The 27,306-nt window shown below is 38.2% G+C and overlaps 1 protein-coding gene across 5 annotated transcripts in view; it reads left to right on the forward strand.

Moving 5' to 3' along the window:
- The window catches only part of Heph (hephaestin), an 86,673-nt gene that overhangs the window by 41,370 nt on the left and 17,997 nt on the right, over positions 1-27,306 (forward strand). For all 5 annotated transcript variants that reach the window (XM_070040229.1, XM_070040227.1, XM_070040228.1 and 2 more), the window contains 4 exons: positions 7,715-7,928; positions 11,690-11,829; positions 13,360-13,491; positions 27,073-27,179. In XM_070040229.1, the coding sequence (XP_069896330.1) occupies positions 7,715-7,928; positions 11,690-11,829; positions 13,360-13,491; positions 27,073-27,179 (593 nt within the window). The remainder of the gene's footprint in view (positions 1-7,714; positions 7,929-11,689; positions 11,830-13,359; positions 13,492-27,072; positions 27,180-27,306) is intronic.

Genomic DNA, 27,306 nt, shown 5'->3' on the forward strand with positions numbered 1-27,306 from the left:
TATGCTTTGTGTTCTGGTTTTGTGGACTCTCCTCAGAGAGAACAGAGCAAGTAGAAGGTAAACGAAGTGCTTTTCTGGAAGAAAAGGAGAGAAGCTGTCCAGCTTCAGTGCAGTTTTTACAAGGTAGAGCATAGACATGGTCACACAGACCTTGACATCACACAGCTTTTATAAGGAAGAAGCTCAGTGAGGTGCATCTATAACTCTCTCTCTCTTTCTGTCTCTGTCTCTCTGTGTGTTTCTGTCTCTGTGTCTCTGTCTCTGTCTCTCTCTGTCTCTCCCCACCCCCGCCTCTCTGTTGCTGCAACAGTTTCAGATCAGAATTCAAAACATAGGAGCTCCAGACCAGGAGCATTCACTGACTTGCTAGGTAAGCTTGGTCTAATAATTCCCCTTCTCTGTAGGTAGATTCCTCCCTCCCTCCCTCCCTCCTTTCCTTCCTTCCATCCTCCTCTCCCTTCCATCCATTATTTGTTCTTTATTCCCCTCCACACCCTTTCACAAGTTTGATATTTTACTCCCTTTCCACCTCCACCCTTTATTTTCTGAAGAAATCTGACCAGAATAGTTCTTCAGATTCCCTTTCCGGCATTCCATAATGCAGCAGTATTTTTTTTTCTTTCACTCTCCAGGTGTATTCTTTTTTCAGCCAGTAGGTGGCAATAGTGTTTGTAAGAAAAATCATCAAATCTACGCAATTCCTGCTAAACATTTTAGTCATGTAAAATGCCACCTTAATGAAAACAATGCTTCTTAAAAGTTTAAAAGTGTCAATCTGGACCTGAAACACAACCTAAAGGTGATCTTCTCAGACCTTAAGTCCTCATTATTTCTGACCTGGAATATTTTCTTGATCAATTTTAGAATGTTGACTAAGGGAGCTGAAAGAAACAGTTTTTTTCCAGTGAGTTAAGAGAGGAATCTCTATGTAAGAGATCATGCTCTCCAACGTTAGCCCTAAGGTCCAACCCTAAATTGAATCGCTTTTCTTTAAAGCCAGCCAGGCTCCCCAGCTAGGTATATATGCTTTCACAGTGCCCATACTTTAAATGAATGAAATTCATTTAATTTGGGCCATCCTATGGACCAAGGAGGGTAGCTACAGATGACTTAATATTCTGCCTAATCACAGTGATACATATCTGTTGTCTTAGATACTTGCAAGTCTGAGGCAGGAGGATCATGTGAGCCCAGGAGTATGACCCCAGCCAGCCTAACACAGCAAGACCCTGTTTCACAAATAATTATGTGGGCACTTAGTGGCTCATGCTTTGAGTGTGGCTCAAGTGGTAGAGAACTAGCCTTGAGCAAAAGAAGCTCAGGAATTGCATCCTGGCTCTGAGTCTAAGCCCCAGGACCAATAAAATACACAGTAAATAATAAACAAACAAACAAATAACATTGTGGTGGGTAGACTGGTGGAAAAGGGGAGGATAGATTTCTTAATAGTAAAGATGGAAGGGTTATTGTTGGTTTTGTTTCTGAAATTTTTAGCTAGCAAAACAAACCATTTCCCCTTTCCTTGCATTTCTAAACCTTTAAAAGTCTTTCTCACCTTAAAGAAGGAGATCCCAGAATGCAGAGAATCAGAACTGATCAGGTCTCTTTTCAATAATTTCAATTCACTTATTTTACTAAAGCATTTAAATTTAAGGCACAGATATCTGGACAAGGGAAAATGAGTTGCTCACAGTAGATATGTTGCCTCTATATATACTCATTTTTTCATTAAATCCTATTGATATTCCTATATGACCTTTTGAATCTGAAGTCTCCATTCTTTCCCCGGAAATTTGCTCCATGACTAAGATGAGACCACTGTGAATAGTTTTTTGTTTGTTTGTTTTTTTAAATAGGTGAAGTACCTAATTCAGCAGACCAGCCAGGATCAGAATCTTTGCAACTAGGTAGTGATGAGCAGTGATACACACAGATATGTGTGTGAGCAGCTTGACAGGTGTTTTATAAACATCATTGTGTCCAAGTAAGGTGCTGAATGTCTGTAGTTCTAGTTATTCAGGAGTATGAATTGGGAGGATAGCTTGAGCTTGTGAGTTTTGAGACCAACCTGAGCATATAGCAAGACCCATCTCAAAACAAATCCCTAAATATCAGCATGTTATATGTTGGGTGGTTATGATTACGTTTAAAAACACATGTGGAAAAATACCCAGCAAAATGTTAGCAGTTTGTTTTTGGGGTCTATTGGTGATTTTAAAAATCATTTTTATTGGCAGTACTGAAGTTTTGACACAAGGTCTTGCACTTGATATGCAAGTGCTCAATCAGTTGGGCCACATTCCAACCGAACACATATTTTTTGCTCTAAATTTTAATAAGCTTATATTATGCTTAATAGAAAATGACATGCTGTGTTTATAAATATTCTGTGCAGTATGCCTTAGCTCTTTCAATGGAACGACAGATACTAGAGATTTCAGAGACAGGGAAAGTGGCAAATAAAAAGGTTAGAGCTCTAATGTGTTCTTTTCTACCAAATCAAGGTTAGATTTTTCAGCAGCAGAGATAAATTTGATTACTGGTGAAACCACTTATTACTTCTTTCCTCTCTTTTGGCATTGGGATCTCTCTGTGCTCATTATTTCCATGTTTTCTCTCCTTTCTTGCACATTATGGCCTGTGGCTAGGATGTGAGGATGAATGAGACAGCTCTTAGACATGGGAAATGGAGATAGGTATGCCAACATTATTCATAAGGCTAAAATGAGGTTCTCTGAAAGAGCTATGTAACATACTAGGAACTGAGGGAACCTTTTCCTGACTTTCAGTTTAAGGCCTTGCTAGGAAAGCAGATGTTACTCAGAATGAATTTTTACTTCCCTAGTCACAGACTGTACTTTTAAGAATGATTAAAGAGGTTCTAGATGAAGAGGGAGGGTGGTGAGGAGAGCACCAGGGCCAGAAGGAGCTACATGGGCAGTGGTTGGGAAGCAGCACCTGCCTAGAGTGGGTTGACTGCTGATTTCACTCAGGGGTTCTCAGATCAGCAATGTGCTAAAAAGTGTTTGTAAATGTGAAGACATGTTTCCTTGTCACAGTGTCTGAGTATGGAGGATATGGTACTGGTATTTAGAGAGTAAGAGTCCAAAAGTCAACCTGGAAATCTCCAAATGATTATTAGTTTGGGCATGGGGATAAATGGAAGCTTAATTTGATCAGTGCATTCTATCTGCATGTGTGGAAATGCCACACTGAGCCACATTAATACATGTTAATCAGATTTTTTTCAAGTTTTTTCTTTGTTTTAATTTTGATTATCTTTAAATATTATAAAGCATAATGGAATTCAATTCAGCATGTCAATTTCTGAGTATAGTTCATCTTGATCAATGTCACCCCTTTCATCATTAAGTATGATATATGCAGGAGAGAAATTCAGTGGTGCAACTCTTTTGAACAACTAACTTATGGTCTAAAAACATGGATACCAGGAAGCTGCAACTTGTGCTGTCAAGGAGGATGAGGTTAATGGAGAAGGTAGATGAATGAAGCAAGAAGGAGGATGGGTAAATGTGGTCATAAACTTCAATGTACATATGTAAAAATAAAACTAGGAAAACTGAGGGTATCAGTGGGGTTGGAAGAGATGGGCAGTATCAAAAAATAAAAAAATTGTTGGAAATAATTTTGCAGCATGTTTGACATAAGGAAGAACAATTTCACCTCAAATAATGATAGCATCGCCAAGATGCCAAGTTCTTTTTTTAAAAATTATTTTATTGTAAAGATGCTGTACAGAGCAGTTACAGTTACATGAATAAGGTAATGAGTACATTTATTGTCAAACCTTGATACCTCCTACACTGCCTCTTGAACAGTGTCACTGCTTTCAGCATTGTTTTGTTAAGATAAGGGTCTCCCTAACTTTTTACCTGGGCTGGCGTTATATAAATACTGAGTGCTAACCAGCTGTATTACTGGAGCCTCTCAGCTGGCCTTAAACCACAGTTTTCCCAATCCAAGATGTCAAGTTTAAAGGATAAAGGAAGTGGCCAAAGACCCAGTTAGAGGGAGCAGTCCGTGCTAAAGAGCACGGGTTTTATCTTCTAGGTTACAGGAAGCTGTCAAAGGTTTTCTTGCTTTTATTAAGGTGAGAAGAGACAAAATGGGTTTTTATTTCTGTAAGTTTTTTATTGTCAAGGTGATGTACAGAGGTGTTACAGTTACATAAGTAAGGTAATCAGTATATTTCTTGTAACCTTATTAGAGAATAGTCCAGATAAAGCCAGGTGCTCATGGTTCATGCCTGTAATCTGAGCTACTCAGGAGTCTGAGATGTGGGGATTGTAGTTCAAAGCCAGCTTGGTCAGGAAAGCACATGAGACTTTTATTTCCAATTAACTACCAAAAAGCCAGAAGTAGAGCTGTTGCTCAAGTGGTAGAACACTTGCCTTCAACTCAAAAGGGACAGCACCCAGATCTTGAGTTCAAGCCCCAGGGCCAGCATTAAAAAAAAAAAAGACTATGGGCTGGGAAGGTGGCTCAGTAGTAGAGTGCTTGCCTTACATGCATGAGGCCCTTGGTTTGATTCCTCAGCACCACATAAACAGAAAAAGCTGGAAGTGGTGCTGTGGCTCAAGTGGTAGAGTGCTAGCCTTGAGCTGAAGAGCTGAGGGACAGCGCCCAGGCTCAGAGTTCAGGCCCCATGACCGACAAAAAAAAAGAGTAGTCTGGATAATAGTTTTGACTCGAAAGGACACAGAACCAATAAGGCACAGCAGAAAGATGATGAGAGGCTTCCAATGGATTGTGGCAGTGGAGAAGGAGAGATGGCAGAGCTAATTAATACTGAACAGAGAAATGACATTGTGGAGAAGCTGAGGAAGAAGCAAGGATGGATGACCTTTCCAGTTTGTATAGTAGATAGATTGTCGTATCATTAGCCAAACAAACAAATGAATGGATTTGGGCTCATCCTAGTTTTAAATTCTCAATGAATTCTAAGTTTTTACATTAATTATTTGTGGGTAGAAATCCCAAGTGTAGAGGAAAAACTTGGGCTCCCAAAGAGTATTTGGATGGCTTTATAATTCAAATCCATAAAGCATGGAGTAATAAGAAAGAACATTTAAGGCAGAAATTGATGTTAAGGATATATAAGGAAGCAGAGAGGCCACAATAATGAGAAAGCAAAGGCTTGGTAAGTGATGCAGGAGGAGACAAGGAAAACAAAAGCAGAGGGTATGTTGAGAAAGAAGTGGTATGACTAAGTTTTCATATGAGAAAAGTCCAGCGATGTTGCTACACAAGGTCATATGACTCTCTCTCATAATGTTTCCACTTGATTATCAGACTTCTTTTTTACCCCAGACCCTAATGAATGAGTTTTGGACAGTGTGTACAATCATCCCTTTGCTGACCTGTTCATTTACCAACCATATATTTATTGTACGCTTACTGTGTTGTCAGACTTTGATAGTGAGGTAAATATTTTTGCTGATCTTTGTTCAATACATACATTCATAAATGAACAAGATAATATCAGATAGTGATGCATATTGTGAAGATAATAAAATGGTGGAGGCACCATATTGGAGAACGGTGTTCAAAAACTAACTCTATGAATGTGACATGTAAATGAGGAGGAAGAGCTATGTGAACATCTCTGAATACACCATTCTAAACAGGTGCAAATCCTGTAAGGTGGGAACAAGCATGGCTTGATCAAGGGTCAGGAAGAAAGCCAGTAATATGGTTTGAGCGTAGAGATCTAGGCAGAGACTGACAAAATAGAGGTCAGAGGTTGGTAAGAGTCATATAAAGATTTATAGACCATAGTCAGTAGCTTTGATTTTATCCTGAGGATGAGTGGAACATTTAAAGCAAGATGCCAGTGTACTTTGAACTCTATTCATTAAAGATCATCCTACATACTATGTGGATGATGCTTGAGACAGCAGGAGAAGAAGCAGAGAGAATTGGGAAGCTCCTTCAAATTTCCAGGTAAGAATTGATGGTGGCTTGCTTGGACTGGAAATGAAAGAATAGGCTTCCTGCTATGTTTACCAGATAAACTAGGATTCCTGGACTGAAGCAACCTTCTTGCCTCAGACTTTTTTCTTTTTGGTTAGTTGTGGGGCTTGAAATCTGGGCCTGGGCACTATCCCTCAGCTCTTCAGCTTGAGGCAAGCATTCTATCACTTGAGCCACAGTGCCACTCGATTTTCCTGCCTGCACTGGCTTCAAACTGTGATCCCCAGATCTCAGTCTCCTGAGTAGCTAGGATTACAGGCATGAGCCACTGGTGCCTGGATATACCTCAGACTTTTAAGAAGCTGGGACTATAGGTGTATACTACTACAACCATCTCTGAAAGGGTAATTGTGAACAAATGTAAGGGGTAATGGAAACAGATCTCTTGAGAAATAGATACATAAAGAAAAGAAAGAACCTTTTTTGAAAGGACAGGAAGACTTAGGGCTTAACTATGTCATTTAGACATAAGTGAATTAGGAATAGAGAGGCCTAGCACATAGAGTAATTTGGGGCTAGAATAGTCAGGGAGGGAATTTGGAAAGAGATTAAATGAATTGGCTCTGCGAAAATGAGTAGACTATCGTAAATTTGGAAGGTGATATGGGACAAGGGCATTCCAGAAAGGGGATAATAGCATTCAAAAATCAGAATGAGAGTTTGGAGGAACCACCAGAAAAAGATTTAGACTGGGCTTACATCTGTGATCCTAGCTACTCAGGAGGTTGAGACCTGAGGTCATAGTTTGAACCTCTTGGCAGGAAAGTCTGTGAGGTTCTTATCTCCAATTAACCACCCCAAAAATGGAAGTAGAGGTGTGACTCAAGTGGTAGAGTGCAAGTCTTGAGTGAAAAAGCTAAAGGAGATCACGATCATGAGTCCCTGAGTTCAAGACCCAAGACCAGCACCAACAAACAAATAATGAAGCCAAAAAAGAAATAGATTTAGTTAGAGTGGTAGCTCTAAAATTTGAGTAATGTATGGGAAATGGGGCTGGGTCAATAGTTTATGCTAGCTCACAAAAAGGTTTGAAAGAGAGTTTTGTAGCAATAGGATATTCAACAGTGAGAATAATGGTCCAAGACACTTGGCTTCTTTTGGCCCACACTCTGAGCCTGAATGGCTTCAATGTAGTAATCTGGAGCTTGAGATTAGTCTAGGCAGCTCCATGACACAAAATTCATGACTGGTATTTGAACATTTCACTGTAAAATTCTAGGGCAAACCCTTTGAAGAGCTCTCTTCTGAAAACATTCTTTTCATCAGTAGGTTGCTTTTTTGGTGCCTGTCATGGGGCTTGAACTCAGGGCATAGGTGCTGTTCTTGACCTTTTCTGCTCAAGGCTAGTGTGGCTAGAATCAAACCTCTTCTGAACTTTTGCTTGTTAAATGAAAATAAGAATCTCTCGGATTTACCTGCCCTAACTGGCTTCCTACCATGATCTTCAGATCTTAGCCTCCTGAGTAGCTAGGATGATAGATGTGAGCCACCAGTGCCAGACTCAAGTTGGTTACTTTAGTGGAAGACTACTTTAACTTTAATTTAGACAGTGAAACTTTTTAGCTAGAACTCTTAAACTCTGAGCTTGTTATTACATGAATGGATAGAAGATCCTTTTCCTAGACTACCTGTTCTCTGCAGTATGTCTAGGGAGAGCAAATTCTGCAGAGACTTCCTATGTATGTTCTAACTCTGGTTTTGTTTGCTGATCCTTCCTAAGGGACATTTGAGATTTACTGCCAGTCAGGCAACCACAGAGAAGCAGGGATGAAGGCAATCTATAATGTCTCTCAGTGTTCTGGCCATCAAGCCAGCCCTCGCCAACACTACCAAGCTTCAAGAATCTACTACATCATGGCAGAAGAGGTGGAGTGGGACTATTGCCCTGATAGGACCTGGGAACTGGAATGGCACAACCAGTCTGAGAAGGACAGGTAAGACCTCAGTAAAGGGGATAGCCCACTTTTCATAGATGATGATACTGAAACTGAGTCGGAAGTGACAACAATTATCTAAGTTCACCTAATAGGATAACAACAGAAATGAAGACCAGGAACTAGTATGCAGGTCTTCTGAAGTCTAGTTCAATGCTTCCTATTTGTTTGATTATTGGTTTATTTAGGTAGTACTGGGATTTTTTTTTTTTAAATTGTATTTTATTTTATTTGAGAACATACTGTACAGAGGGGCTACAATTACATGGGCAGGATAATGCATACATTTCTTACCAAGCATTGCAGCCTCCTCCTTTGTTTACCCTTCACTTCATGGGTTTTTTTTTTTGCCTGCTAAGCAAGCATTCTATCACTTGAGCTATGCCCTTTAATCCTTTTTGCTTTTAGTTATTTTCACATATTATCTCATGCTTTTTGCCTGGGCTAACCTTCATCTGTGATCCTCCTACTTTTACACCCTGTATAACTGAGGTTATAGACATGAACCACGATACCTCATGTGTTTATTGAGATGGAATTCTAACTTTTTGAAAAATCTGTCCTTGAACTGTGAACCTCCTGATGTCCATCTCCTACATAGCTGGGATTGCAGGCATGTACCATCATGCCCAGCCCTTCTTCTGTATTTATTTACTCATAGCTAGAGTAAAAGACCTAACCCACATCCTTGCCCTTCTAGTTAGTTGAAGTGCTTACCCTGGGACTTAAATTTTATAGAATTTTCTCAAGGAATTAAATGCCTCAAGCTCAATCATTAGCATACAGACTAACTTGTGTGTCAAAAGAGTCTAAAATAGCTGGGTACCAGTGGCTCATGTCTATAATCCTAGCTACTCAGGAGGCTAAGAAATCTGAGGATTGCATTTGAAGCCAGTCCCTGGCAGGAAAGTGTAGGAGACTCTTATCTCCAATTAACCACCAAGAACCCAGAAGTGGACGGGTGGTTCAAACGATAGAGTGTTAGCCTGGCCCCGAGTTCAAGCCCCAGGACACACAAAAAACTCTAAAGCAATATTTAGGTAAGATGGTATTTTATTTATTTACTTAATAGTATATATAAGAATAATCCTGGACTGATAGGGGAACTCTGTCACCATCAACACATCCTTTCATCTCTGAGACCTAGAAGCCCATTATATCTGTAGTCATTCCTAGCATTCAAATCAGGGCAAACAGCATTGCTTGCAAATAGATGACCAGGAACTTATACATGTTTCTTTTTCATGGCCTATTGTCCCAAAGATATCCATATGGCCATCTTCACTTCAGAGAAGCCTGTAGATATAGGGACATGTAATGTGTGGCTGGACAGCCATGTGCTCAACTAAATCCTATAACTAAGAAAAAAAAGTAGAGAAGAGAATCACGGGGACAGATTATTAGTCTCTGCTAGTTTGCTTTAGGTGCTTTCACTGTAGTTTGCCAATTCCTTTTTTTTTTTTTTTTGGTTGTTTAAGGCTGATGTCTTCTTGCTAAAAAGTTGGGTGCTGGTGACTCATGCCTGTAATCCTAGCTACTCAGGAGGCCGAGATCTGAGGATGGTAGTTCAAACTCAACCCAGGCAGGAAAGTCTGAGATTCTTTTCCTTTAATTACAAAAATAAGCCGGAAGTAGAGCTGTGGCTCAAGTAATAGAGTACTAACCTTGAGCAAAAAAGCTCAGGGACAACACTCAGGCCCTAAGTTGAAGCCCTAGGACCAGTGCGTGTGTGCGCACACACACATACACACACAATGCTTGATGTGGGAGTTATGAAAAGTGAATTCAATTTCCTTTTCTGAGCCTAGATTTCTCATCTACAAATGTGTAGTCAAAAGAACATGACTGGAAAACAGAGGGAAGGAATGACAAGCTTCAACCTAAATCCTGATTATCTTTTAGAATGATATCTTTAGAGATAAATCCTTTTGCCTTTATGCTAGTGATTATACCTCTGAGAGCCATCTACCTTTTAGGCCTATTGGAAATGTCCAGTGATAAAGTGAATAACAAATGCTTCGAAAGCTGGACATCAATGATTAACATCTATAATTCTTGCTACTCAGGAGGCTGAGACCTGAGAATCACAGTTGAAGCCAGCCCAAGCAGACCAATCCTAGAGACTTTTATCTCCAATTAACCAGCAAAAGGCTGGAAATAGAGGTGTGGCTCAAATGGTATAGCACCAACCTTGATGGAAAAAGCCAAACAAGAGGATGAGACCCAGAGTTCAAGCCCTAGTAGTGACAAAATAGTAATAAAATAAACTCTTTGAACTGGAAATTATCTCATAAGGAGAGATCTGTAAGATCCCATTTCCTATCTGCCTTTCCCCCACCCTGGACCTCTAGCAGCTGAATTTGACCATCTTCTACTTTGTCCTTTAGTCAACATAGTTTTAGGTAAGCCCTCATTAAGACTGTAACTGGGGCCCAGCACTAGTGGCTCACACCTGTAATCTTAACTACTCAGGAGGCTAAGATCTGAGGATTGTGGTTTGAATCCAGCCTGGGTGGAAAGTCTGTGAGACTCTTCTCTCCAATTAACCACTTGAAAACTGGAAGTAAAGGTATGGCTCAAAGTGGTAGAGAATGAGCTTTGAGCAAAAAAGCTCAAGGATAGTGCCCAAGCCCTGAGTTCAAGTCCCACAACTAACAAAAAAATGAATGCAACTGGAGCCAAGAGGTTCTTAGCCAAGTGTTCTTGCCATATGATGTATACTACAAAATTTCTCTCTGGATATTGAAAACCCAGAAGCTTAGATGCTGAAACTATCTTTTTCTTTCATGCCAATATTAGGGCTTCAACTTGGGGCCTCATGTGCTGTTCACTTAGCTTTTATGCTCAAGGCTGGTGCTCTTCCACTTGAGCCACACCTCTTCTTTCAGCTGTTAATTGGAGATAAGAATCTTTTGGAAATAAGAATCTATGTGCTTGAGCAGGCTTTGAACTGTGATTCTCAGATTTCAGCTTCCTGAGTAGCTAGGATTACAGGCATGAACCATCATCTCTAAGTTGACACTTACTGTCTTTAACTGTGGTTATTCTGTTCTGTAATAAATAGTATCTCTACTTTTTTGGGGGGGGGGTCCAGTCGTGGGGCCTGAACTCTGGGCCTGAGCACTGTCCCTCAGCTCTTCAGCTCAAGGCTAATGCTCTACCACTTGAGCCACAGCACCACTTCCGGCTTTTTTCTTTTTTGCTTATGTGGTGCTAAGGAATCGAACCCAGGGCCTCAGGCATGCAAGGCAAGCGCTCTATCACTGAGCCACCTTCCCAGCCCCAGAATATCTACTTTTAATTATCTTAATCACCCTCTCTTCATTATTGAGCTGACTCTATTTATATACCTTAATGAATTTTCATAGATTATTTCAATCAATTGTTTTTGTTAAGTAACTCATAAATTCTGACTGATAAAAGGATGCATGGTATAATTAGTTAGCTCTTTTTGTTGTGTGCCAGCCCTGGGGCTTGAACCCAGGGCTTGGGCAGTGTTGTTGAGTTTCTTTTATACAAGGCTAATGCTCTATCACTTGAGTGACGGTTCTTTTTATGTGAATTGCTAGTACTTCTATAATGAGTAATTTAAGATTAATGGGGGACAATTGTTATGCAGCCAGTGTGTAGGACAGTCTAACATTAGAAGGATTTAGAGCCATATCTTTCATATGTGATATTTGAATGGTTTTAACTTAAATTACTCATATCTAAAAATGATGGCTGAAGTCCAGGTACTGATAACACTTTATTTCTTCCAGTTATGGTCATGTTTTCCTGAGCAATAAAGATGGGCTCTTAGGTTCCAAATACAAGAAAGCTGTCTTCCGGGAGTACACTGATGGTACATTCAAGAACCCTCGACCAAGATCTGGAGCAGAGGAGCATTTGGGAATCATGGGTAAGGAACCTTCACTTCTGTCTTAACCTCTAAAAGCCTGAGCTGCTTCTAGAGTTGCTATGTCCTATCAGGACGGCCTGCCCCTTCCCCATTCAAATATTTCTTTATGATATACTAGAACAATGGCTCATTGTCCAAAGGAGCCATAAAAATAAGCACTAAAGGAGAAGCTGATTCTGCTGCAACATGATCCAATGTTTTGTATAACTTTGGAGTATGAGGTCCCTCCTGCCTAGAGGCAGGAAACCTTAAGAACATCCAAAATGGAAAAGTAATAGGGGAACCAGTATTACCCCTATACTGCAGGTTAATTACCATGGTAGTTCTTTTTTGTATTGCTTTTGTAAGGCCCAATGAGTTTCTTTATGTTCATTCTGATACACAGGGATGCACTGGGCTCTGAAAAGACCTCAGCTCTTCAAAGTTCTATATAAAAAAAACTCATTTCTTACTGGAATGCTTGCACAGAACTTGGAATCTTGACAGCCTTGGTTTATTAGAGGTAGATCACTGGGATGGGAGAAAGTGGGAGTAATTGAAGGCATAATTGTGTTGTTAGAGTTCCCTCATGATAAAGGTGGTAACATAAATTTAAAGACTAATCTAAAAATGGAGCCATGCCTTTCACTCTCAGAAGGATCTTGGGTGAGGGCAGACATAGTTCATAAGTATGCCTTTTATATTCTTAGCATACATTAGATTTACAAGGGGGGATTTCATTGTGACATTTCCATGCATGTATATACTGTAACCCAATCAGTTTCCTAACTCTATCAATCACTCTGCCTTAGTTCCTCCTTGCTTGCTACTACAAAGTCACCAGGTTTCATTGTTCTGTTTTCATACATGCAATCAATCTACTTCAACCATATTAATTCTCTTTCATCCTCTCTGTTATCCCAGCCTCTGTTTTTCAAATACCTACTCCTCCAACTAAGCCTGTTTTTTTTTCTCCTTCCCCCAGTCCCTGCTGATCAACAATTTCATGGGGTTTTTTATGCTGCTTTCATGCATAGTTGCAGTGGATTTAAAAATTATTCACCCTTTTTCTATACCTCTTTTTCCTTCATCTTTTCCTTCTAAGTAGTCCTTTAGTTAGATTCATGTTGTGATTATCCATATATATTTATACACATACATATATGTTTATATATAATTGTGTATGCATGTATATATACACATATGTTCCTGCTCATGAATATATATATATATATATATATATATATATATATATATATATATCTTTTAGGTGTAACTTCCACATATAAGGAAAAACATAGGATAGTTTGTTTTGTTATCTTGACATGTCTCATTCAATATGGTGTCCTCCAATTCCATCTATATTTCTACAAGTGACATTTTGTTTTTCTTTATGGTTGTATAATAATCTGCAGTGGGTACACACACACACACACACACACACACACACACACACACACACACATATCTCTTGTTGATATGACTTTTATGTGGTGCTTCCTAGTCCACTTCCCCCACTAATGAATGGTTTTCTTTTTTTGCATGTATTAGGTCCACTTATCAGAGGAGAAGTTGGTGATATCCTGACTGTGGTATTCAAGAACAATGCCAGTCGTCCCTACTCTGTGCATGCCCATGGAGTTCTAGAATCTAATACTGGCAGGCTGCAGGCTGCTGAGCCTGGTGAGTAAGGACACTTAGTGAAGGGACAAAACACTTTTGCTTCAGTATTCAAGCTTATTTCTTTAAAAATTATTCTCTTGGGCTAGAGTATAAGGTAAAGTACTGGCCCAACAAGAATGTGAACTTGGGTTTGATCCATAGCGTAAAAAACCAAAATTCCTTGGTATAATATGCTGTGGTAGAATGCATTATTGCATGTGTAAGGTCTTTGGTTTGATCGCTAGGATCACATACGCAGATGAAGGTGTGTGCTCAATCATTAGTTTGAAAACACTACTAAACTTTCAGATTCATGTATTTGTTAAAAGAGATTTCTAGCCTCTTGCTCCAAAGTCTGATTCAGTGCTTCAGGATTCCAATTTGTTAATTAAGTTGTCATGCTTTGAGTTCAGGAACTACATGTTGAAGACTACTGACATAAAGCCCCAGAAGGAAGCTTTTAGGAGAAGGGAAGTATGAAGGAATAAGCAAAAGGGAATTGTTGATGAAGGCTAATACGTAAGAGGGGTGGAAGTTGGAGTAGGGTAGAACAGATATATTTTCCAAAGATCAATGAGGCAAAATAGAAAAGGTTTGTGAGCAATTGGATACTGAAAGTAAAAAAGATAAGAATTCTTTTTTTTGGGGGGGGTAGTCCGGTCGTGGGGCCTGAACTCTGGGCTTGGGAGCTGTTCCTCAGCTCTTCAGCTCAAGGCTAGCACTCTACCACTTGAGCCACAGCGCCACTTCCGGCTTTTTTTCTTTTTGCTTATGTGGTGCTGGGGAATCGAACTCAGGGCCTGATGCATGCAAGGCAAGCGCTCTACCACTGAGCCACCTTCACAGCCCAAGAATTCTTTTTTTAAAAAAAATTATTGTAAAGGTGATGCACAGAGGGGCTACAGTTACATAAGTCAGGTAATGAGTACATTTCTTTTCGAACAGTATTATCCACTCCCTCATTGTCTCCCATTTTCCCCCTTGACTACCCTTCCCTCCCAAGTTGTAAAGTTTATTTCCAACATAGTGTTTAGTAAGTACCCCTCTCACACTGGTTCATCCTTTGTATCACTGTTTCTGTGATTCTCCTTCCCTTCCCCAAATCAGATAAACTTATATATGAGACAAAGGGTACAGAAATAAAAAACAGTGACAACAGGGAATAAAACAAAGGGAGGAAAAAAAGAAAAAAAGCAATAACAAAGCAATACACTAAAAAAACCTCTTGATTCCATTTCTTGGAGTTCATTTTGATAATCATCATTTTATGTCATCATACACACATATCTATTGAGCTATTGTGATCCTCTGCTAAGAATACCCTAGACATATTCTAGCTATTACAAATGAGGGAAACCATGAAGCCTGGCTTGCTTTACTTAATACAATTTTTTTAAAGTCTTTCCATTTCCTTATGAATGGGACAATGTGATTCCTTTGATGGAAACATAGAATTCATATATATATATATATATATATATATATATATATATATATATATATCACATTTTCTTGATCCATTCACCTACTGAGGGGCATCTGGGAATGAATTGCACTGATAGCTCACAACTAATCTAGTTCTCAGGAGGATGATATCTGAAGATCATGATATAGAGCCAGCTTGGGAAGAAAAATCTGTGAGACTCATCTCCAATTAACCACCAAAAGCTAAAAATGGAGCTGTGGCCAACTATGAGCAAAAAAGCTAGGGAGCAACACCCAGACTCTGAGTTCAAGCTCTAGTTCTGACACAAAAATAATAGATAATAGTTCAAATCATTATTATGTATGCTATCAAGCAGTGATTAACATATAGTGACATAAACCTTGAACTAGAAGTGACAGAGAAAAAATTCTACCATCATTTAAGAGTAGATAATTTACTGTAAATAGATATACAGTAATTCTAATCAATATTGCAATTAGATATTTTTGTTATGAAACACAATGTTCATATATCAAGTTCATTTAGGAAGACAAAAAGTTGCTTAGCATGGACAAGATCCTGAGTTGGAACCCCAGGATCACATAAAGCAAGAAGGAGGAGGAGGAAGAAGAGGAGGAGGAAAAGATTTTTTTTTTAATGTCCGTCATAGGGCTTGAACTCTGGGCCTGGGCAATGTCTTTCAGCTCTTCAGCTCAAGGCAAGCGCTCTACCACTTGAACCACAGCACCACTTCTGGTTTTCTGAGTGGTTTATTGGAGATAAGAGTCTCACAGCCTTTCCTGCCCAGGCTGGCTTTGAACCACAATCCTCACATCTCAGCTTCCTGAGTAGCTAGGATTACAAGTTTGAGCCACCAGTTCCCGGCTAAGATTTTCCTTTTAAATTTAATAAAATACTGACTAGAACAATCTAATAGTATGACATTATTAAAAAGATACAACTAGAACACCAAAAAAGTCAACATAATATAAAAGACCTTGATACCAAAACAAGCTCTGCTTTTGTGATTAACAATGAGAATGTTACTCCTTACATCATTGCTCACCCATCCTTCACTTTTCTACCTCCTCTTCCTCCTCCCACAGTAGCTCCTCAGTGGGAGAGATTAGTAATCTTAGTGACAACCCAGGATCTTAGCTGGTCAGTATCTTATTAGTAGGAAGGTTTTTCTTCCCATCTCTTCCCCTTCCCTTCCCATTCATCCCACCCTCTCTCCTTCTTTTCCTTTCTCTTTTGTGTACTGGTATTAGGGCTTGAACTCAGTGCCTCCACTTCTTACTTGACACTCTTGCCATTTGAGCCAGTCTATTTCCAGCATTTTGGTAATTAATTGAAGATAAGAGACACTGGAATTTTCTACCTGGGATAGCTTCAAACAAAAATTATCAAATGTCAGCCTCTTGAGTAAGATTATAGTTGTGAGCCACCAACACTTGGCTGGATTGATGTTTCTTTATCTCAGAACTCCTAATTGTGCTGCCCAGCTGCTTGCATTGTGATCTGTTGACCTGTGCCTGCAACTGGGTGAGCTGGATGTGTTTATTAACACAGGTGCATGGCACATCTAATTATCTTAGTTTAATGGAATCAGAAAGAAGAAGCCTTGATTAGGCCTCTACATCAAAGTTTTGTTCTATAATTCATCTGTTAGCAAAGTTCTGCAGCAGGGGTTAGTAGACATTAGCTTAGCTATTAAATACTTTGGTTCTCATTTGACTACCATTCTTCATCGTTTCCATAGTGACTCAAAGGGAAGGAGCCATTTAACTAGACTTTCTTACCATCATGGAATGACACCATCATAATAGCATTGAAATTTTGACTCTCATATTTAAGTCTCTCTCTCTCTCTCTCTCTCTCTCTATATATATATATATATATATATATATGCTTAATATTATAAAAAGTTAGCATTTCAAGGGAAAAGGGAAAAGTTGATCAACATGATTTTAGGACAAGTAGTTATCTACTAGGGGAAAATAAAACTTGTTCTCTGACTATTACCACATGCTAAAATAAATTGCATATAGATTAAATGTAAAAGTATCTTAAAGAGAACTAAAAAAATGTAAGTAAACATTTACTTGGATTCTGTGTGTGGATAAGTTTTTACAATTTGGGGGAAGGTAGGTGGTCCTAGGTGAACTCATCTTGCTGGCTTATGGCTGACTATCACTTCCGGTGGAGTTTTGTGCCTTTTCTTTGGCTGAACTGGGCTTGAACCTCTGGATCTCAGTTTCTTGAGTAGCTAGGATTTCAGGCATAGCCACTGGTGCCTGGCTTGTTTCTACAACCTTAAAATTCATTTTACTTAAAAAAAAATTGTTGTTGCTATTCCAGTTCTAAGGCTTGAACTCAGGGCTGGGTCACTGTCCCTGGGCTTGTTTTGCTCAAGGCTAGTGCTCTACCATTTGAGTCACAGCTCCACTTCTGGCTTTTTAGTGGCTAGTTGGAAATAAGAATCTAATTGGCTGGGTATCAGTGGCTCACGGCTGTAATCCGAGCTATGTAGGAGGCTGAGATGTGAGGATCAAGGTTTGAAGCTAGCCCAGGCAGGAAACTCCATGATACTCTTACCTCCAATTAACTATAAGAAATCAGGAATTAAAGCTGTGGCTCAAGTGGTAGGGCACTAGCCTTGAGAAAAATGCTGAGGGAATGTGCCCAGGCCCTGAGTTTAAGCCCCAGGACTGGCATACACATACAAAAAGAGTATCATGGACTTTCCTGTGCAGCCTGGCTTTGGACTACAACCTTTGGATCTCATCCTCCTGAGTAGCTAAGATTACAGGCATGAGCCACCAGAGCCTGCCTGGCTCCTTTATTTTTCACTTGTATTTTCCTTTACCAGTTCAAGTATATTAAAACAGATACTGTAAATAGTTTGTTTAGTGGATTATGAGAACATGAATCAGATTATATGGACAGAAGTATAGAAAGAAGTTGTGGAAATGAAAATCAAGAGTATCAACCACTTAGTTTTGAAGACTTGTCTGTGGAGTTGGAGGGGGGGGTTTCGGAATTTAGGATCCAGGGAAGATTTTTAAGTATATTCTAGACTTGTCCAGTGCCATAGCCATTAATCACATGTGGGTATTAACATTAAAAGGAACTGACCAGAGGAGATGGCTTAGTTCTGTAATCTTAGTTCCTTTTGAGGTAAAGATGGAAGCATTTCAGTTCAAGATCAGCCAGGTTCACAAAAAGTTGTCAAGACCCTATCTCAGGAATAAATGAGGGATGGTAGTTCTTGCTTGTAATCCTACTATGTAGGAAGCATAAGTAGAAGGATTATTGGAGGCTAGCCTGGATATAAAGTACTCTAAAAAAAAAAACTGAAAGCAAAAAAGACTAAAGGTATGGCTTAGGTGGTAAAATGCTTGCGTAGAAAGTAAAAGGCCCTAAGTTCAAGTCACTACCAAGAAGTTAAAATCAGTTTAAAAATTCAGTTCCTTGTTATAGTTGCACATGGGTTTGATATTGTCTTGCACAATAAATCTCTCTGATCTGCACCAACTTCAGTATTTTTTCTTCAGTGACAAATGATAAAGCCTCATCAAGTATCATTTTTCTTTATTCAGGCTCTGAATCCCATTCCTTCTTCCTTTTTAATTACCCTACTCCTTTGATTACTGTTTTTCTTACTCCCAATAGTTTCTACATCTCTGCTGGATCACTGAAATTAGCATATGTGCATGCTCTAATACCATCAAACAGAGGGGTTTTCCTGGTTTATGGGAGGAAAGCAAATTTGTAGATTCATATGCAAGCAAGGCCATAGGTGTTATGAAGGTAGGTATTATAGCAGAAGAGTTTGGAGGAAAAGAAAACTGGAGCAAAAGAGATTTTGGAGCAAAAGAAATTACTAACTCAGAGTGTGGAAAAGCAAGCTGTTTGTTTATTTATGTTTTCATTGACACACAATAATTGTACATATTTATGGGTTACAATGTGCTACTTTTATCTATGTGTGTATTATACAATGTTAAAATCATGGTAATTAACGTATTCATTACAATCAAACATTCATAATTGCTTTGTGGCAAGAGCATTCAAAAATACCCTCTTCTAGCTACTTTAAAAGATACATTACATTATGGTACAATTAGATAGGAGGAATAAATTCTGATGTGCTATTACACAGTAGGGTGAGTATAATTAAAACAAGCTTTTCTGCTGAACAGTGTAAAAGACCCATCTGAGGTTTCTTATAATGAATTCAAAGTCATACCAGTCTTGTTTATTATATCTTTGAGGTTTTTATTTTGTAATTTTTAAATTGGCAATGTTTTTTAAAATTATATTTTCAGTGTTACTAGGGATATGGTGTAATGTGTATTAGTCATAGGGGGTTTAGATTTTCCTTTTCAGAAGGGCAATTTGGCAATGCATGTCAAGATTAGAACTTTCTATCCCCTTTGACTCATTAATTCCACCTTGAGACTTTCATTCCAAGGAAATAATCATAGATGTATTTAAAGATTTATGGGCAAAACATTATCCATAATAGGAAAATTTACAACCCAAATGCCCAATATGGGAAAAAAAACAGTTAAATTATGGTAAATTCATAAGATGCTGAATTACATAGCTATTAAGCTCATATCTGTGAAATATCTAATGATATTGGAAAATACTAATGATGTAAAGTTAAATCAAATGTCAGGCTTTGAAACTATTTCAAAATATTGTAATTTTATAAAATGAGAAAATATGTACATGCATAAATACATATACCTATGCATCTATGTAAATCTGCATATGTACATATATCTATATGCAGTAAAAAGAAATAGTTAAGTATTGATTTTTATGTAATAGGATTTCAATGGCTTTAGTACTCTGTTTTTATAGATTCTGAAATATTCAGTATTGCACATGTTTTATTTGTACATAGTTTTAAAAATTTATTTTTAATCATAGAAGTAATACATGAGTGCATTCTCATAATAAAATATTCAAATGGTACAGATAAGCAGAATTCCCCTTTGGTCTTACTCTCTTCTCAGAGGTAACGCAACACATATTTCCTTCTGGACCTTTCTCTCTGCATTTATGCATACTTACACTTAAGTTACTTTATATTACTAAAAACAATGGCTATTGGTTCCTCTCATTTTAAAAAAAAAGTTGAGTAGAGAAATATAAACTAATGAAAAAGACCAAAAGGACATGTCTGAATGATGACTGAACCAGAGGCAGAGCAATATTTTGCTATCAAAAACAATTTAAATAGGGTATCAGAAACTGCAAAGGATAAAATATTACTTTAATTTCAGGTCCATCCTCAGTCCCAACCTTACCTTTAGGTAGCCAAGTAGCCTTTATGTCCATGACTAACAAGACAGGTTGACTTTGGAAGTTGTTTTGAGATAATGAAACTAGACTGGAATGCAGTCCAATATGAGAAATGCCAGAGAAAGTGTGTGGGAAATAACATGCTTTAATTAACTCATAATCCTTCAAGTACAAAATTTCTTTAATTACCAAGCCACCTGTTACTCTTAAGTTCTTCAGTGCAGCCAGACCCAATAGTTTTAGATACTTTTCCTTGATGAGGAAATGGGTGTTTAACATTAGGACAGGTGGGTATTAAAATTCACAGGATTGCTTTCCTAGCTTGGAACATATTAGATGTAAATGTAGGTTGCAGCAACAAAAGGAATAAGACCAGGTTTGGGGCCTTCAGTGAATATGGAGAAGTCAGACACAGCTATTTCTGTTCATTAAGCTATGATATGAAAGCTGGTTTTCAAAGTTCAAGTGCTAAGCTGAATTATGAGATAGATCAGGTCTCAGAGGCAGAAATATAGCAAATAAAAAGCTTGGAAAAGAGTAACACAGTATCAGGAGTATGAGGAGGTTCCTGGGGATATTATCAAGGTGGGAAACATTTGTGTATTTTTCGGGTGGTTAGATAATAACACTTCGGTTTGGCTTGGTTTTTTATTATTTTGGTCCAGTCGTGGGGCCTGAATTCTGGGCCTGGGCGCTGTCCCTCAGTTTTTCAGCTTAAGGCTAGCACTCTACCACTTGAGCCACAGCGCCACTTCTGCCTTTTTTTTCTGCTTATGTGGTGTTGAGGAATCGAACCCAGGGCCTCATGTATGCAAAGCAAGCGCTCTACCACTGAGTTACCTTCCCAGCCCCTGGCTTAAGTTTTGAAGTACAAAACCACGTTAGACCTGGTAGGGTTCCTAATTGTGCGTGGATGTGTGTGTGTGTGTGCTATCACTTGAGCCATAACTCTACTTTCAGCTTTTTGGGGGTTAATTGGAGGTGAGAGTCTCTTGCATCTATCTGTCTGGACCTCCTTTGAACAATAAGATCTCAGCCTCCTGAGTAACTAGCATTACAAATGTCAGACACCAGTGCTCAGTTTAACTTATTCTTATAGTTTTTGGACATCATGTTGTTTTATTAGGGCTGCTATAATAAAATATCACAAACGTGATGTAAACAACATAAATTCATTTACTTATGATTCTAGAGGCTTTTTTTTGTTGTTGTTTTTGAGGGCTGTGAGGGAAAGCTCTATTTCACTCCTCTCTCTTTGGCTTGCAAATGATCATCTTTCCCCTGTGTCTCTGGTCTTTTCCTTGGGTTTGTCTCTGTTTACAAAGTTCTCTTTATAAAGGCAGCATTTATATTGAGTTGGGGCCTGACTGCATTTAAAATTGATTACCTCTGTAAAGACACAATTTTCAAATGTGGTCAAAGTCTGAGCTCCTAAGGATTAAGTTTTTGGCATATAAATGGTTTTGAAGAGAAACAATTAAATCCACAGCAGAGATTATGCCAGCAGCAATTCTGATGGATTGGTGGAAATAGAAGCCTCCTGTGGAGGATTAAAGAGTGAACTGGAATTGAGGAAATGAAGATAGAAATGTTGACCAACCTTTAAAAAATAACCTTCCTTTGTGAAGGAAGGCAGGTACTAGAGAGGGTAAGCTTGGGAGGAGGAGAGCCAAAGAAGGAATAAGAGACTTCAGCATGGTTTAAAAGAGGAATGAGGACCACCTGGCTCCCAGGACATATAAGGTCTTTGAAAATCATTTGGTGTGATTCTAAGGCAATCACAGGTGGGAATCAAAATTCAATATATCTAGCTGCTTTTTTCATAGCAACGTATTCTTCAGTATTACCTAATGTTACATGCCAAATGATCTTTGGAAGAATAAAGGTTTCCTGTAACTGAATGGATAGAAGAACCCACAGAGCACAGATTAAAGTTCCAGGTGGGAGAGGGAATCTCAGTCTGGCAGGACATAAGATGAAGTAGAATTAAGAGCTGTTCTAGAATCCTGTAATCCTAGTTACTCAGAAGGCTGAGATATAAGGATCATGGTTTGAAGCAAGCCCAGGCAGGAAAGTTTGTGAGACTCTTACCTCTAATTAACCAGCAAAAAGGCACAAGTAGAGCTGTGGCTCAAGTGGTAATCCTGAACAGAAACTCCACACAAGGGCACAGCACTCCGTCACATACACAAAACAACTGACCTAAACATAGTAGAGCCTTGAGCTAGAACAGAATCCTTCTTTCTCCTTCTGAAGATAGATGGCTTGTTGGATATGAATATAGAAGAAGAAAGAATGAGAACCCTTAGAGTTGGTAGTAAGATGGCTAATCTTGATTAGTCAACTTGATTGGACTGAGAATTGTTATGAAGTTAGTATAGCAAACTTCTGTGCATGAGAGAGCATTTCCAGAGATAAGTTCCTAAGGAGGATGAAGTGTGCCATCATTTAGGCACAGATGAAATAAAGGGGAAACAAAGCAAATGGAACTGTGATACTCACTAAGACACTATATTGAAAATGAACTATAAAACTTGTGGGTGAGGACAGGAGGGAAAACGGGGAGAAAAGGAGAGAAGGGGTGACATTGTCAAAAAAGAAATGTACTTTTTTCTCTTGAGAAGAAATATTTTATTCAGTAATCATTTTTGAAGGTATTTTAAAGTAAATTTTTAAATATTTTTTATTGTAAAAATAGTATACAGAGGGGTTACAGTTACATGAGTAAGAAAATGAGTACATTTCCTATGGAGCATTGTTACCTCCTCCTTTGTTTTTTCCCCTACCATCCCTTCCTTACCCACCACCCTACCTCCTCCCTCCCCCCCAAGTTCATTTTCCACATAGTGTCCTGTACATCTCATTGTTACAATGGGTCAACCTGTATCCCTATCTGAGCATTTTTGTTTTTTCCCTTCCCCTCCCTAAATTAGAAAAGTGTATATACAGGATGCAGGGAAGGTCAAAAGCTATGTATATATGACCATATAAGATGATGTTAAGCGAAATGAACTCTTTATATGACTTTTGTAACTGTAGCCCCTCTGCTTATCACCTTTACAATAACAATAAGAAAGGAACAAAAAGAAACAAGATGAAAGCTCCCAGATTAGACATTTTCTCCTGTATATTCTGGCCACCATGATGTGAGCTACCCCAATCCACCAAACCCTCATTGTTACTGTGAACTGACATCTCTAAAACCATGAGACCAAATAAATCTTTCCTTTTTCAAGTGTTGATATCATACATTTTGTCAGAGGCAAAAAAAATGTAACTAGATGGGAAGGGGAAACAAAGGAGGAGCCTACAATGCTTGATAAAAAATGTACTCATTATCTGGCCCATGTAATTGTAACCCCTCTGTACAGTATTTTCACAATAAAAAAATTAAAATTAAAAAAATGTAGCTAGTACAAATAGCAATGGCAGGAATTCTGGAGCTAGGCTGTTTAATTTCAGATTTCAGCTATACTGTATTACTTTTTAATTATATTTTCATCTTTAAGTAGTTGTACAAAGGAGTTACCATTAAACATGTATCACTGAAAATAATTTAGTTATTCATGAGCTTTAGTTACATTCCACTATACAATGGAATTAATATTTATTTCATAGGGATTTGGATGAAGGTAATACTGAGATTTGATCTCAGGGCCTTATGTTGTTCAACTGGTATTCTACCATTTAAGCAACACCTTCAGTCTTGCTTTTGGCTATTTTTGTGATGGAATTTCATGGACGTTTCTGCCCAAACTGGCTCCAAATCACGATCCTTTAGATCTTAATCTCCTGAGTACCTAGGATTAGAGGTGTGAACCACCATCATCCTGTTCACAGGGATCTTTCAGATTAAAGAAATAAATGCATTGTTTACAAGCATTTGCCAATATTATTTTGTGAGTTTCTAGATGAAGTTACTCTTTGAGGGTGAAGATATATGAACAGATGGGCTTGATGAGTGTGCTGAAAGTTTGAATTTTCACCAAGGGGAATGTGATATGGAACTAATGAAATAACAGGAAAGACAACATAGCTATGACTGGAAATAAATTTAAAGGAGCTGCAGTCCACAGGGTTGAGCAGCTGTATTTAGCATGCCCTTTTTTAACAGGAGAAAAGTTAGACTGTAAAATAACCTAGGGAGTTTAGTGGCATTCTCATACCACTGAGCATAAGAATTACCTGGAGGGCTTATTAGCAATACATAAACAATGATATCACATGTATGTGTCTGGGGGGGGGGTAGCAGTGCTGGGGCTTAACCTAGGGTAACATGCATCTAGACAGCACTCTCCCACTGAGCTCCCTAGCTCATTTTGGTTGTTTTATTTTTGACTCATGGCCCTGTAATTGTTGGTAAACACTCTATTATTTAAGCCATACCCCTATCTGGCATTGTGTTATGATTTGCATTTTCACAGTGGATACTGAGGACGAATACCTTACATGTGATTTTTCTTTATTTGTTTATTCTGGTTATGGAGCTTGAACTCAGGACCCTAGTGCTGTCTCTTAGCTTTTTTACTTAAGGCTGGTGCTCTACTACTTGAGACACAGTTCCATTCTCTCTCTCTCTCTCTCTCTCTCTCTCTCTCTCTCTCTCTCTCTCTCTCTCTCTCTCTCTCTCTCTCTCTCTCTCTCTCTCTGTGTAGTTAAGAGTCTCTTGAATTCGTATGCCCAGACTGGCTTCAAACCACAATCCTCAGATCTTAATCTCCTGAGTAACTAGGATAACAGATATGAGCCACTGAAATGTGGCTCTTATACATCGTTAATAAAATATCTGATTAGAGTTTGATTCATTTTAATTGGATTTTTTCATTTTGTTGTTTTGAGAATTATTTATTATTTTGTTATCAAAAGTCTCCGTATAGTCAAGTTAAGAATAAGCAAATGATTTGAATACTTATTTCTCCAAAGCAGATATTTAAAAGAGAAGATACTCAACACATTACTCACCAGAGAAAAGCAAATCAAACTCAAAACAAGACAATATGTATCGCACTCTAGAATGGCTAAAATAAAATTAAGACAAGAACACTGTAACTAGTTATCATAAGATACTCTTTATGGGAATATAAAATGACAGCTACTTTGGGAAACTGACAGTTCCTTAAGTGATTAATTGTAAGAGATGCTTTATAAGGTAGTAATACTATCCAACATATAAGCCAAAAAGAATTGAAAACGTGAGTTAACACAAAAACTTGTACATAAATGTTGATCACTATATTTTTGGTGTGGAGTTAGGCTTTTAATCGAGGGACACACAATTGTCTCAAAGTAGAAATGACAAAGTGTCCAACTGATGAATGGATGAATAAAATATATTCCTGAAATAGATATTCTTTGGCAATAAAAAGCAGTTAGGTACTGATATACAGTTGGGAGTAGTGCAAATACATATCTGTAATCCCAGAACTCATGAGGCAGGAAAATTGTGAATTTCAGGCTGATTTGTGCTTCATAGGGAGACTGTCTCAAAAAATGTACCAATATGTGCTACAACAAGAGTGAACCATGGAAACATAAAGCAGACGAAAACTACTAATAAAATATAACATAGTATATAATTCGATTTGTATCAAAAGTTTAGAATGAGAGCGAATACATGAGTAGTTGTCTTTGAGTGGTAGATAAAGGGAGACATTTTCATGGTGGTGAGTCATTCTAATATAGATTATGGTGCTGGCTATAAAATTTTGTGAATATACTAAACCATTGAATTTTGCACTTTATTTTCTTATTTTTCCAGGTAATATTTTTAATTTTCTTGTTTATTATAATTTATTTAGTTTTTGTTAAGGAGTTATATAAAGGGATTTCAATTAAATATGTTAATTGTGCATATTGATGGGTTATAGTGTGGTACTCCAATACATGTATGCAATGTGTAATGATTAAATTAGGGCAGTTTGCAATTTATAAATTATATAACATGTGAACTATTTCTCAAGAAAGCTATTATAAAATAATCTGGAAGTGATTAGAGGCTGGATTGGAAAGGACAAGGCTAAAGGCAGAGAGCCTTAAGAGGTTTTGTAACTAGTTGAGAAAAGTCTAAACTAGGGTAGTAGCAGTGGGAATTGCACAGAGAAGAGGATGTCTATAAAATATAGTGTATAGAGAGGGGATCAATAAGACTTTCTTTTTGGTTGGATGTTGAATGGATGAGAGTATAAGAAGACTAAAAGTTTCAGTGTGGGAGAATGATGATGTTATTTCTAAACACAGAAGGTACAGTTTGAGAAATAAGATGTTTTGTCTGTATGTGTGTGTGCTCATACCTGTTAAGCACTATCTCACTGCACTAGAGTCCCTGCCCAACAATTTCAGGGTTTGAGCTGCTATCAAGACAATCTTCAAATTGTGCATAGCATCTAACTGAAAATTTTGAGTTGGGGTTTATTATCAAGGGAGTTTTGCTAGAAGCATTTAAGATTTATCAAGACATAGATCATAATTTATGTCACAAAAGTGACTAGAAGCTTTCATAGAAAGAGCATAGAAATAAAGGCATAGGGGATGGATGGAGAGTCTCACTGAAATGGTTTGCTAAAAAAGTAGACCAAAACACAGCTATAAAAATGGTGCAGAATTATAAACAGGGTAAACACCAGCAGTGCTGCCTTACCAAAGAACTGCACCTAGGCTTTTAAGAATTGGAAGAGTAGCAGAGAGTATTGAGGGTATCCCATGAGGGAAAAAACAACAACAATTACCAAGATAAAGTGGAGACTGATATGGGAGAGATTAAGAGCTATCTGACCCATTACAGAAGTTTCAAGAGACCTACAAGTTGAGAGAAATTTCTGACCTGGTCCAAATTGAATTCCATTTTTTACTTGTCCTAGGTGAAGTGCTTATTTACCAGTGGAATGTTCCAGAGAGATCTGGTCCTGGACCTAACGACTCTGCTTGTGTTTCCTGGATCTATTATTCTTCAGTGGATCCCATTAAGGTAAAGACAACATTGACTACCTAGATATAAGTCTGAGAAATGGGAAAACTACATGGAAAAAACAGATATAGGAAGAAGGAAGCCCTCAAACATATAGCATGGTATTTAGAGAGAAAATCCTCAAATG

The sequence above is a fragment of the Dipodomys merriami genome, unplaced genomic scaffold, assembly GCF_024711535.1.
Source record: "Dipodomys merriami isolate MVZ:Mamm:240054 unplaced genomic scaffold, mDipMer1.0.p SCAF_3, whole genome shotgun sequence".
Taxonomy (NCBI): Eukaryota; Metazoa; Chordata; class Mammalia; order Rodentia; family Heteromyidae; genus Dipodomys; species Dipodomys merriami.